Raw genomic sequence first — 13,338 nt, 5'->3', positions numbered from 1 at the left:
CAGCACATAACAGGGTGTAAGATGCAGGCAGGAAGTGCGTACATGGAATGCCATAACCAGGTAGATGTCATATTGTACAGGAACATCTGCCATGAGAATAGGCTGGAAGTCCCAAGGTCAAAATGGAAGACACCTCCTAAGGTAAGTTGAGAATGACCGAGCTAAGATCCTGTGGGACTTCAAGATCCAGACTGACAAACTGGTGATGGCTAACCAACCAGATATCGTGTTGATCGTCAAACAGCAGAAGAAGGTTGCAGTGATAGATGTGGCAATCCCTAGCGACAGCAACATCAAGAAGAAGGAACACGAGAATCTTGAGAAATACCAAGGGCTGAAAGAGGAGCTAGAAAAGATGTGGAAAGTAAGAGCAACAGTGGTGCCAGTGGTAATCGGAGCACTAGGGGCTGTGACCCCCAAACTGGGAAAGTGGCTACAGCAGATTCCAGGTAAAACATCAGAGGCCTCTGTCCAGAAGAGTGCACCCTCAAACTCCCAGGCCACTGGTAGAGGACCCGAGCTTGAGGATGACACATCCCACCCCACAAGGGGTGAGAGGGGGATTTTTTAAATAGATGTATATATATATACACACATATATATATGTGTGTATATATACAGAGAAATATTTTGTATTTATAGGCCTATATAATTATATTTATATACATATAAACACATTTATTAATTTTTTTGCTATACAATTCGAGTGTAATTATCAACGAAAACGTCTAAAATGTAAAATTAATATACAATTGGCATAAACATGGGTTGACAAAGCTCATCATGCTCTAGGGTGACCGACAGTCCCGAATTATGAGCAGTTGTCTCAACTCCTGTCCTGTTTGTCCCGAAAATTACATAGCATAATAAAACATTAAATAGTGATCGGTCGGTTAACGTTCCCTCTGGCTGTTTAAAGAAATTAATGTCAATAAAGTATGCTGTCAATATTTTAGAGAAAATATCACAAATCATGCTTTTAGGGGAGCTGATTTCTTCTGATGGGAGCTGAGCTCCTCCTGGCTCGCACGCTGCTTATCCCAGATTTTGGTAAGCACGGCCCTGGAGCCAGCCATAGGAGCCAGCGCACGGCCTGACAGGGTAAACTCGGGGTAACAAAGCCCGGTAGTCTGGTCTCCCGCGGTGCATTCTGGGATTTTATGTAAAACCAACATGGCGGCCGCCTGTGCCAGAACGCTCTGTAAGGTCGGCTGGAATATTTTGGAGTCTCCAGCCGCCCGCCGGGCCGGTACCGGTTCGTACCCGGTGGGCAATGTGAGCGCACACGGGTTCAGGAGGGCGTACGGGACCGGCGGGACCGGGGTCCGCGCCAAACTGCTCTCCTCTCTGCGAGGAGGTGGAGGCAGGGTCCTGGGCTGTGCGTTCCTGCTCGGTGGAGGTTTGGGTTTATATCAGACTGTGAAGTTCAATGTCCAGCAGCACCTCGCCGAGGAGGAGACCAAGGTGAGTGTCCGGTCACCGGAGTGTGTAATGCCTGGTAAACGGTGTCCCGCTGACCTCCAGTAGCAGTTTTCCATTGACAGCAGTTACCTAAATTCACGGTCACCTGAATTCAGGGATGGAACTAAGTACATTTATTCAAGTGCTTTACTTAAGTGAGGTACTTGTACTTTTCTTGACTGTTTCCATTTATGCCCCTTTTATACTTCTGTTTGTATTTAACCGCTTTAGTCGAGGCAGATGGCTGCTTTTCCCTTGCCACTGTCGCCAAGTGCTTGCTTGTGTTGGGAAGTATTGGGTCTCTGTAAATAACATTACAAAGACCATGGTCTGCTCTATATGAAAAGAACAATGAGATTGGCTTGGCGCTATATAAATAAAATGTAATTGAATTGTTACTTTTTAGATTCACATTATTAAAACCAGATCTAATCAACAAATACACTCTGGTCTATTATTATAGATTAATTTACCTACAAGTATATAAAGTAATTCGAATTAGCTCCATCTTTACCAGCTACAACATATGAAAGTGATGGTTACACATGAATGCATGATGATAATGAGTACTTTTACTTTTGGTACCTCAAGTACATTTTGCTGCTGACACTGTTGTCAATCGCAAGTAAAAAAAAAAAAAAGTGAATGCAGGAATTTAACTTGACTTGCAGTAAAAAGTCTGAGTACTTCTTCTTAACACTGCAGTCATTCTGCAGGAGCTACATCTGTTATCAAAATCAGTATTTCAGCACGCTGTGTCGATCAGCTTGTATTGAACCAGCTTTACTCAACTCTCAATTACAAACTCATATTGTCAGTCAGGACAAGCATTGTTCAAACCCACACAACTGTGTTTTAGATCCCAAAGTTACTCACTATTGTGATATAGTGACGATGCATCAAGAGTTAGAATATTTTACACAGTATAAACATTGTATAGGAAATATAGAAATAAAATGGGACAAGAAGAAGAATATATTTTTTATATCGTCCAAAGACCTCCATATACGTTGTGTATCAGTTGGTTTGTGGTAATCTGGTTAATTGCACATTTATTTGGGAATATGCTCCACTGAAGAAGTAGGTCTTTAGGAGAGTTGTGCTTTATTACCTGGATCTCCTACCTGTCTGTTTAAAGTTAGACTCAGGTTTAACAAAACTACCGCAACTACGGTCAGTGGAGGTCCACAGCTAATTTTTGCTCTTTAACCATAGACTGTATATAAAAAGTCTTTAAGGGGTTAATCCAGCCATGATTTTTTATACACAGGGATTTTTTTTTTCCAAACTTTAAAAGAATCTGACAGATTCTGATATCGATATTTGAAAGTACACTTTTTACATAAACATATAAACACACACAGTTTTGATCTTGATCCCTTAAATTAAAGAAGATGTATTGAGTGAACATTTTACAGTAAAAAAAATAAATGCTTTCATATTTAGCATGTAATGTTTATTGTTTTTAAATGAAAATATTATATAACATATCTTTTCTATTTCTGTACTACTTACAAATCTGTAAAAACACTAGTTTGAAGATATTGTTTGCAAGCACCAACCTCTATAAAATAACCTATTATGGTGGATCCTCTTTCCTCCGATGCCTCGTTCCAGGTTTCAGGAGGAGGTCTGAAGCTGACTCTGTACCAGTACAAGACCTGCCCGTTCTGCAGCAAGGTGCGAGCCTTTCTGGACTACCACGGGCTGCCGTATGAGATCGTGGAGGTGAACCCGGTGATGAGGAAGGAGTTAAAGTGGTCGGTCTACAGAAAAGTTCCCATCCTGATGGTGGACGGTGAAGTGGTAAGACTGTCAATTCTCTTCATTTAGGGTCTCTTCAGGTCAGATATAAGTTACAAATTGCAGACACCACCATGTAACACATCTTCCACACTATTTGTTGTTCCTCATCGGACTTGGAAACCAAAGTGTGTCTAAACAGCTGAATTGGTTTTATCTTTCTTGTTGACCAAAAGGCTCTTTCTGTTTTCTTGGCTTGAGCTGAACTACACATGAGTGAGTTTGTGCTTGGGCGAAATATAATGAGGATAACAATTGTTGTTTTATCTCGATTTATCTTATTTTCATAATCATTGGGAGCCAAAACTGTAATTGAAAATAAAATTTGATTAATCACAGAGCCCTAACTCCACCACCAAAGTACTTCTTTAAAGTAATTTACAGAAAGTAATATACCTTTCTACCTCCAAGCCAGTGTTAACATGTCAGACATGGTTAAAACTTCTCAACCACTTTAATTTGGAAGTCAATTATTTGAGACGCCACCAGAGAGCTGCTTCAAGCATTTTCCAGTCTAAAAATATTCCGTACTGATGCAATTCAGAAATTAAACTGGTTATTATTTCATTTATTTCTCCATAAATGTGCAGCTATTTTCAAAGAAACCCCCTTGTCTTTTTGTCGTCGCTCTCTTTTGTTGCAGCAACTGAATGACTCGTCTGTCATCATCAGCTCCCTCAAGACATATTTAATCAGCAAGTAAGTTGTGGCTTCCCTGTGAAAATACGTTTTGTTTAGTTTTTTATATAATTATTAGTATAAACCTGCCTGGGCAATACACATCCAATGTTGAAATCTCAGTCATTGTGAGGGCAGAACATGCAACGTGGTCAGGTCACCCAAAAACATGTTTTTAGATTTACTTTTGGTATCCAGCAATGCAAGTAGTTTTGGTTGGATTGTTTTAAGGTTTTGAGATGTGCCTATAGCACAATGGAGGTGACTGTAGTTTAGTTTGTGTTGCTCATAGCATTGAAAAATGATAAAAACACTATTAAAACTTCAACAAAAAGTGTCTTTCCATAAAAACAGGTATTCTGAATAATCCACAGTCTTTGGTATTAACAGTAAAGCTGCTACGATTAGTTTACAGAAATTAACCGGCAACCATTTAAATATTCACTAAAGAATTTTAGTAATTTTTAATCAAAAATGCCAAAAATTATCTGGTTCCAAGTTCTTTAATCTGAGAATTGAATGCTTTTCTTTGTCATGCATGACAGTAAACTAAATATCTTGTGGGCTGTAGGTTGGTCAAGACATTTGAAGACGTCACCATGGACTGTGACCAAACTATAATGGGCATTTTTCATAATTTTCTTACATTTTATACTCATAGCCTCCTTGTGTATGTATTAGGGCTGCAACTATTGATTATTTTCATTGTTGATTAATCTTTCAATTATTTTCTTGATTAATCTATAAGTTGTTTGGCCTATAAAATGTCAGAAAAATGGTAAAACATGTCAATTAGTGTTTCTCAAAGCCCAAGATGACGTTCTCAAAAGTGTTGTTTTGTCCACAACCCAAATATATTGAGTTTACTGTCACAGAGGAACAGAACCAGAAATATTCACGTTTTAGAAGCTGAAATGAGAGAATTGTGCCTTTTTTTCTTAAACCAATTAATCCATAGTCGAAACGGAATCAGTAAATCATTGCAGCTGTAGTATTTATATGGTCAAAATCGTGCCGCTGCTTATTCAGTCTGCTGTTATTACTCCTGTCGCTTAGTACTTTTGTTGGACTTCTTGTCCACTCTACTTGGGGCCCCTCCCTCTTACTGTACTGTATATTCTTTTATGTACTGTACTATGCCTTTCTGGAAAACCAGTTGGCCTCAAAGAACAAAATAAAAGTTGAAAGTGATTAATCAAGAAAATAATAAGCAGAGCAATCGATAATAAAGCAATTATTACTTTTCTAAAATCTCCTAGGCAATTGAAAACAAAACTAACTGCATGCATAGATAGCACTGGAGAGAAAGAGAATTTATAAATATTTTTGTAATTTGGGTGCACTGACCCTTTAAACGTGAACCTTTGTCATCCAGGGAGAAAAGCATGTCTGACATTATTCGCTGCTACCCGGAGATGAAGTCGGTGAATGACAGAGGGAAGGAGGTGACGGAGTACACCAACAAGTACTGGTTGATGCTGAGCGAGGCCGAGACGGCGGTGGCGTACCCGAGAAGGGAATGCAGAAGTGAGTCCAGACCTGCCGCTCACACACAAACAACTGTCAGACGCTAGAGGTAGAAATCACAGCCTGGAACCATCAGCATACTTTTATTTTGAAAGATTGCACTCTGTGTCATCCAATGGCTGTTTAGCACACTTGCTCCCTGGCTCGTGAGTGGCCTACTGTCTAAACCAGCAACTGGGTACATTTAAAATTGTTTGATATTAGTGCCAATACACAACCCCCTCTTTTTTTTAAATTATTAAACAAAACAAGGCAAACTTCTCAGCATTAAATGTTGTCTACACACAAGCAGCTGTACAAGAACTAAATGACGACTGAGCAAATTCCATCTACTGAAAGCCACAAGATGTGGTTAAAAGCTCCAGCAAGTCTACTTCATAGAACATTTCTAGTACGTGGACTTATTATGCAAATCACAAGTCTTATTGCTACTATGCTATTGTACCCGGCATTTGTTGTCTCTTCCTATTTTCAGAGAGGAGATGAAGTGGCGTCAGTGGGCAGACGATTGGCTTGTGCATCTTATATCTCCCAACGTGTACCGAACTACCGGTGAGGCCTTGGCCTCCTTCGACTACATTGTACGCGAGGGCAAGTTTGGTACTTTCGAAGGTTTCTTTGCCAAATATGTCGGCGCTGCGGCCATGTTTCTCATCTCCAAAAGGCTCAAAAGTCGGTGAGTTACACATGAATATCTTACACTGAGTTTAGTTCTGCTTTTTTTTTTTATCTGTCTCCCATGCCATGGAAATGTTTCTGGTTGTTGCTTAAGGGGTTAAAAATTCTAGTTTTTATTTGTCAAGTCAGTGACTTTCTTCTTCTCTTTTTTGACACGACAGACACAACTTGCAGGACGACGTCAGGCAGGATCTCTACAAGGCCGTCAACGACTGGGTGGCAGCCATCGGCAAGAAAAGGAAGTTCATGGGTGGAGAACATCCCAACCTGGCAGACCTGGTGAGGGAACACACCTGTCTCTCTCTGTTAATGACATCAGCCTCAGCTTATGTTGAGATAAAAGCAACATAAAACTCGCTCACTTCAGATGTTCTTTTTTTGTCTTGATGCATTGTTAGTATTTCGTCCTATTAAAAAATAAAGTACTTCAACAGTTTTTTAAATTTATTCTTAGAATGACAAGTACATTTTTAAACAAACTCGTATAACACAAAACAAACAAATGCTAAAAGCTAATATGTTCTGCTAACATCAAAGTTACCATATTAGCTATACAAAAGTTAACATGCTGAAAAAGAAAATGCTAAAATGTAGCATGTTAATGAAATAATAATAATTAGCGACTTAGCTGACGCTTTTATCCAAAGCGACTTACAATTACTATTATATCAGAGGTCGCACGCCTCTGGAGCAACTAGAGATTAGTGTCTTTCTCAGGAATACAGTGGGAATTGAACCCAGGTCTCTAACACCCAAGGGATGTATTTTATCCAGTGCGCCCTCACCACCCCATACATTTATGTAAACAAGTTAGCCTACTAAACTGCGTAACATGCTAACTGTGCACATTAACATCAGTATTCTTAAACAGGTACGTTAACAAAGCAAACAATAGGTTTGTTAGCATGCTAAAAGGCTAACAAGTTAAAAGGTAACTTAGGTATTTTTCAACCTGGACCATATTTTCCCATGTTTTTGTATCTATGTGGGTTTTTTGGAATTGGTCCAGTGTTGAGTGAGCGCGCTGCAACATCACAACCTGGCGGTCAGAAGCAGCGAAACAGGGGTGCAATGTAATCCCTGCTAGCAATTGCGCCCCATCAAAATAAGTCCACTAAAGTGCTTGTTTTTGACATTGACAGGCTCAGATTGTTAGTACAAGTCTCTGACAACATTATAGAGAGAGAGAGAGAGAGAAACCTTTTTTTTGTCATTAAATTGCTTTTTATCAAAGCCACCAGACTCCCTTGACAAAAATTTAACTTTACCTCTGGGTTACCGCTGCTTCGATCGGTTTGGTCTTGGTTTGTGTAATTGTGTGACTTTGGTGTTTTTAACCCTTTAAAACATCAAATTCATGCAAGTGTCTTGTCGAGAGTCTGGTGGCTTTGATGAGAACGATGTAGCGACTGTTTCAGCCTAAACAATTTAATGTCTATCTTTGTATCTTTGTTCCCCCCATTTTCCTCCGTCTGCAGGCAGTGTTTGGCGTCCTCAGAGTGATGGAGGGCCTGCAGGCGTTTGATGACATGATGGAGAACACCAAGGTCAAATACTGGTACAGACGCATGGAGAGAGCATCGCTCAATCACGAGGGCCGCAACTGAAGCCGAAGCCAGTCGAACAGCTGAAGGAGACCACAGAACACCTTCCAGCCTCAGAAAGACAGTAAACCCGGCAGAAAGACGGTGACCAGCATCAGCAAGCAAGAAGTTCCTGCTATGATTGTGGAAATTACTACTGCCCTGATTGATTTCCTGCCCTTGAGTTTAAAGCCTGTTGATTTGTATGAATAAGTTAACTGGAGACATATATGAAGATAAAGAGATCGCACACATTAACATACTGTCACCAGATATTTTACCATCAACTCTTCTGTTCATTTAAGGGCATTTTACTGACCTTTACTGGTGAACTGTGGGAACTGCAACATAAATCAACATACTGTTTTAGTAATATTGAGTCAAACTTTCGCAATGCAAACAAAACGAAAACAAAAGAAGTTTGCAGATCTTTGATGCAGCAATTCTGTCAATTTCCTGCAAATATGTTTTTGTTTTTTGTTGTGGGGAGGTGAAAGTATCACATGTTGACCCTTTAATAGTTGGACAGTTGGAAGGCCCTGAATGGTGTCACAAAACGTCAGAAAAATGCTTACGTTATTTTTCACTCTTCACCATGACTAAAACGTTTAGCTGCTTGTATTTCACATCAAGTACTGTAGTTCTTTGTTAACTTGGTCTTTTCCTTCTCGACCAAACATTTTGGGCCCCCGCAAGGACTCAAGTTTAAAACAAAACATTTTTTATTTCTTCAAGTTTTAGCCCTCAATTATCAACAAATTTTCTTCAATTGGAAGTCAAGTACGCATCACTTAGTTTTAAGTGATCAAAAATGTTGAGATTTTGTTCTAGTTGACTTTCAGAAAACTTTATTATTTAATTTGATTTTATAGGCAGACACGTTGTTACCCTTCAGATTATTGCAGCTTTGTCTGGGAAAAAGTTTATTTTGATTTTCTTCTCGGTTCAGCAGTTTTCTGTGTATGCAGGCACCATGAGATCAGGTTATCTTATTTATTTCAGATAGTTTTTGTGTAACTGATGCAGGATCAGTCTGGTCGATCGGATTGGTGTTCTCGTTGTAGTAAAATAAAATGGTAAGAACTGGTGGGCTGCCACTTGAATGTACTTTAATATGCAAACTGCAGATCAATTTCTGAATTGTCATAAAACTAACTCAGTGTGCATCGTTGTAAAAAAGGAAAATAAAGAAGGAAACAACAATTGTTTTATTTGAGCACCAATTCACATTAACTTATTTTTAACCAAAGACAAAAAATATAAAAATATTTTCTAATTACACATATGTAGGATTACATCTGAGAAAAAAGGAAAAGTGCAGTTTGTCAGAGGCAGCGGCTGCTCTCGTTTTAATGTGTGGCAAAGAAGAAAACTAACAACTAATAAAAATAATGCACTGAATTTTCTCATCAGATATTCGTAAAGCTGATCTGAAGAATTATCTGAATGTTTTCAGGGTGCTGCAAAAGAAATAATCACAAAAACCTCACTAATAAAACAGACTCAAATCCTCACTGATCTTTTAACTATAAATTTTTACTCTTTCAATGTGATGAGGTTGAAGAGTGCAATTAATTCCTATTTTCATCACAGAATCGTGTATATTTCTGTAAAAGACCAAGGGTGGACTAACAACTGTCCCAGAAGTCACAGGTTCACTTGGGTGTTTTGTTAGTTTTTTGGTAATTTGAATAATTGCAAGTTTATTCGGGAATTTGTTCCGCTAACCTCCCATATCGGATGGATCCTGCATCTTCCCATAATCCCGTGGCCTTTAGTTCTAAAACCAACCAGCCAAAGAGATGTCTTCAAATGTTGTTTTATCTGACAACTGCAAAACCCAGACATTAAATTCAGAATGACAGAACAACAATCCTCATATTTCAGACGCTTGAACCAGAGACTGTTTCTCACTGTTAGTTAAATAATAAATTTTCCGTTGATTTCTGATTTGAAGTATCTCGATCAATCATTTTTCCTCTTGAAACTTGTATTCTTCAAGGAGGGTACAAAAACAAACCCAAGGATGACAAAAACATCAAGTAAACTGCTGATGAGGTTTTATTTCAGCCATTTGGTTCATAGATGATGATTACAATCTTTCTTGTTACACACCGGTCTACATTATGTTCAGAACACACCTCTGCGCCTTCAAAACAAGCACACAGAGTTTCCCTTTAAGGTCATCTTTAGATTTCTGTATCAAATAATTTGTGTTGTGTGACTAATGCACGTTTTGAACACATTTGCAGTTAAATCCCTCTACATATATATTTCTAGTCTTGGGATAACTTCATTCACATTGGTTAACAGTTTACACAAAGCTGTTCCACATGGTGGATTAATAAAAATATAAATAGCAAAAGTTAAAATCATTTAACCCCATTTTGCTTCAAGACTTGTTGAGATCCTGTAGTGACCAAATGGAGTTAAATAAAATAGCCCCCCCCCCCCCGATATAAACAGCTTCACATTATGAGCTTGAACACATCTTTTACATTAAGGATTCAAACTGAGGCACTTCACAAGAAACGTTAAAGGAGACGCTTACATCTCAACACAACGCATAATTATTTCTTGTCTTCATTTAAGAACTATATTCTAAAAGCTGAAAGAAGCAGAAAACCACCAGTGCACAGAGACACGTTTCAACGGTGACACCCAGAAAACCATTCGAACAGCTGTTGGAGGACGGCTAAGTTGGCAAGAAGTGCTCCCTTCATTGTTTTGAAGAACCCGAAGATAAATATCTCGCCGTTAGCCGTTCAAAACTGTTGGATTCATTTTTACTTTGGAACATAATGAGATTCAGAAAATGTAGTGGTCTTCATTGTGTCATCGTCATCAAATTCCTCTGGTCAGTTCTCTTCAGTAAATGAAACTGACACCAAAGTCCATGAGCTACAGCAGCTGCAGAAGTGGCGGCCATCTATCTGCAGTTTCCTGCTACTAACTGAAGTTGTAGAGAAAGTCTCCTTCCATGCCTAATCGGCATCATGCAGCAACATCCAACATGGCCCCTCCTCCATCACGACCTCCAGAACATGGAGCTCAGCTGGCCTTTGGGCGGACTGATCTGTCGGCTCTGCAGCGACGTCTATGTGTGGGAGACAAAGATAAGTTTACTTTTATTCCCCCACAAGAAACCAACCAACATTGAGATCACAAAAGCCATTGCCTTAATGCATTTCAATGTGTAATGACAGAAATCCTGTTGTCAACTTTTTACATTTTTCTACATTTTAAATTTTGTTGTCCATCCTGCATTTGCTTCTCTCTTTAACTGCACGTCATCAAGTCATGTAGCTCAAATGTTCTCTTGCAGTGAGTAAATTTGCCTTCTCATTTTGGAAATAAAACATTTTTGGGAACACAGTGTTACACTGTGCTTTCATCTCAACTGTCCGAGCAAATGCCAAGCAGACACCCAATGCATGAAGATATTTTAACCCTGAACTGGTCGACTAATTTCTTAACTGGGCTGAATTTCTGCCAGATTGGCTGTTTGACATTCCATTGGTTTACGCAGGCTGCGACGCGCTCTCGTGCCCCGTCAGGTCAAACAAGAATCAGATCGACATCGGGGCGAAACACAGGTCGACATCTGAAAGGCGCTTGAGTCGCGGAGAGACCTCCGCTTGGTTTGTTTATTTGAATTCAAAAAGTTAAGTCTAGGTCACTAACTGTTTTCATTAACTATGCTCACATTGCTGAATCTCTCTGTTGAAAGACACACAAGTAGTTTTTGAAAAACCAACAGGCTAGCTAACTTAGGGTGACCAGACGTCCCCGTTTTCCGGGACAGTCCCCGGTTTTGGTTACATGTCCCCTTCTGGAGCTGCCCCCGGAAATGTCCCGTTTTTAACTGTGTGTTAATCATAGACTGTATGAGGTGTTAACAGACCAGAAGTCAGATTTTACGTGGCCAAGAAAGACTGGACAGCAGAGCATACAGGTGTCGTGCCCTCATTTGCAATGTTGGGATACAAACTGCTGTGAGATCAATTAAACTGAACTTTGAGGCAAAAACGGAGACCAAACTGCCTTCACCTTCTGTTCTTTCTTAGAAAAGCACAAAGTAACGTTGCCTTTTTCAGGACATCTTGTTTGAAGAACACCAGTGTCAGTAACCACTCCAGTTTAGTGCCAACATTACCAGTCACGTACCTCTAGAAACTGTTTGAGTCTGATGACTGAGCCCATCTGTCCAGTGGTGGTCACCGCTTCAATTCTGGAGACACCAAAAAGCACCATCCAACACATCAGACAAAAGGAAGTTAAATTTGTAGCAAGAGCTGCTGCTGCTGCTAAAACATCTGGCTATCTGCTGGTGAAAGACGCTTTACATCTTAAGCGAGTGTGTACCTTGGGAAGTATTCCTCTTTAAGTAGCAGGATGAGTTTCCAGAACTGGACCTGATACTGCTTCATCAAAGCATTACCACAAACCTGAAGGAGGCACACAAACAAGAAGACAAACATCAACACTTAAGTTGTTTGACCCACAGGTGCTTTCACTGACCAGTCATAAAATAAACTTTACTGCATCACCAGCTTTTCAGTCACTAAAAAGGCTCTCAGTCCAAATTAACCTGCACTGGTCACAATAACACACTGAGCTCTTAACCTCAGGACAGAACAACTAATAGACTAAACTAGGCCTGGGCGAAAAATCGATTGAATGAATTAATTCGAATTTTTTGTTGCGGGCGATTTAAAAAATAAGTAAATCGAGTTTTTGTGTAATAGCACATTTTTGGCTCCCCGGGGTTTCCGTAGTGTTCGTTTCCCATAGCGACAACATCATACACTAAACAGCAACAGCAAGCGACAAAATGGCTACCGGTGAGAGCGGGAAGTTTGTTCCCAAGAAAGGAATAAAGTCATCTGTTGTTTGGAACTGGTATGGGTTTGCTGCGACAGATGTGGAACAACAGACACCACGCTGCAACATTTGCCTAAAGCCTATCGCAGTGAAAGGCAGCAGCACCACAAACCTATTCCAACACCTGAAACAGAGACATCCAGCCGAATATGAAAAATGCCAGTCTCTCCGCGATGAACAAAGCCGCACTGACCAACAAACCTTATTGCTTTCCTTAAGTAGGGGGGGAAATCGGAAAAAATCGTAAATTGAATTAAAGTAAATAAAATCGGAGATTTTATTTTAGGCCATATCGCCCAGCCCTAGACTAAACATATACTAAACTTTAAAAAAGCAAAGATGATGAAACACAGAAGAAAATGAGTAAGTGACTGTCACTTTATATGCTGCATTTTATTCCCTGGGTCGTATTTAAAAAGGAAATTGGTTGCGTCACTGTTCTCCAAGAGCAGACCAGTGTTTCCTCTAGGATTTCTTTCAGCAGCACACTTCACAAAACAAATAAACTTAACAGTGTTTCCCCTAGGATGGAGTTGTAGCAGCAGAGGTGAACACAACATGTCTCAGCAACATTGCTCTTGTGTCCATGAGCATGCGATGCACCTTAGAATAGCTTAAAACTGCAGTGTTTTCCCAGTTTAATGTGAGCTTTAGATGACTGTTTTGGTGTTGGTCAGGGGTTTTGGGGATCCTCCCAAGAAAATGTAATGTTTTCCAATCAAAA

The 13,338-nt window shown here is 39.7% G+C and overlaps 2 protein-coding genes across 2 annotated transcripts; one reads left to right on the top strand and one right to left on the bottom strand.

Annotated features, from left to right (window-relative positions):
- Window positions 1-1,116: 1,116 nt before the first annotated feature.
- Window positions 1,117-8,953, top strand: LOC119900154 (prostaglandin E synthase 2-like; the record flags this gene model as incomplete). Its single annotated transcript, XM_038714912.1, is given in 8 exon segments — window positions 1,117-1,464; window positions 3,079-3,267; window positions 3,908-3,963; window positions 5,318-5,451; window positions 5,454-5,469; window positions 5,945-6,145; window positions 6,309-6,426; window positions 7,626-8,953. Coding segments are annotated over 8 exon segments (1,191 nt in total), but the record flags the coding sequence as incomplete, so codon positions are not given.
- Window positions 8,954-9,773: 820 nt separating this feature from the next.
- On the bottom strand, window positions 9,774-12,178 carry LOC119900153 (nucleoporin GLE1-like; the record flags this gene model as incomplete). The annotated part of the gene is given in 3 exon segments (XM_038714911.1): window positions 9,774-10,827; window positions 11,898-11,961; window positions 12,096-12,178. Coding segments are annotated over 3 exon segments (216 nt in total), but the record flags the coding sequence as incomplete, so codon positions are not given.
- Window positions 12,179-13,338: the final 1,160 nt, after the last annotated feature.

This window comes from Micropterus salmoides, unplaced genomic scaffold, assembly GCF_014851395.1.
Source record: "Micropterus salmoides isolate LMB-PRFRI ecotype aquatic unplaced genomic scaffold, ASM1485139v1 Ms_hic_scaffold_1283, whole genome shotgun sequence".
Classification (NCBI taxonomy): domain Eukaryota; kingdom Metazoa; phylum Chordata; class Actinopteri; order Centrarchiformes; family Centrarchidae; genus Micropterus; species Micropterus salmoides.
Note: the sequence above shows the minus strand (reverse complement) of the source record. Positions and strands in the feature narration are given on the sequence as shown.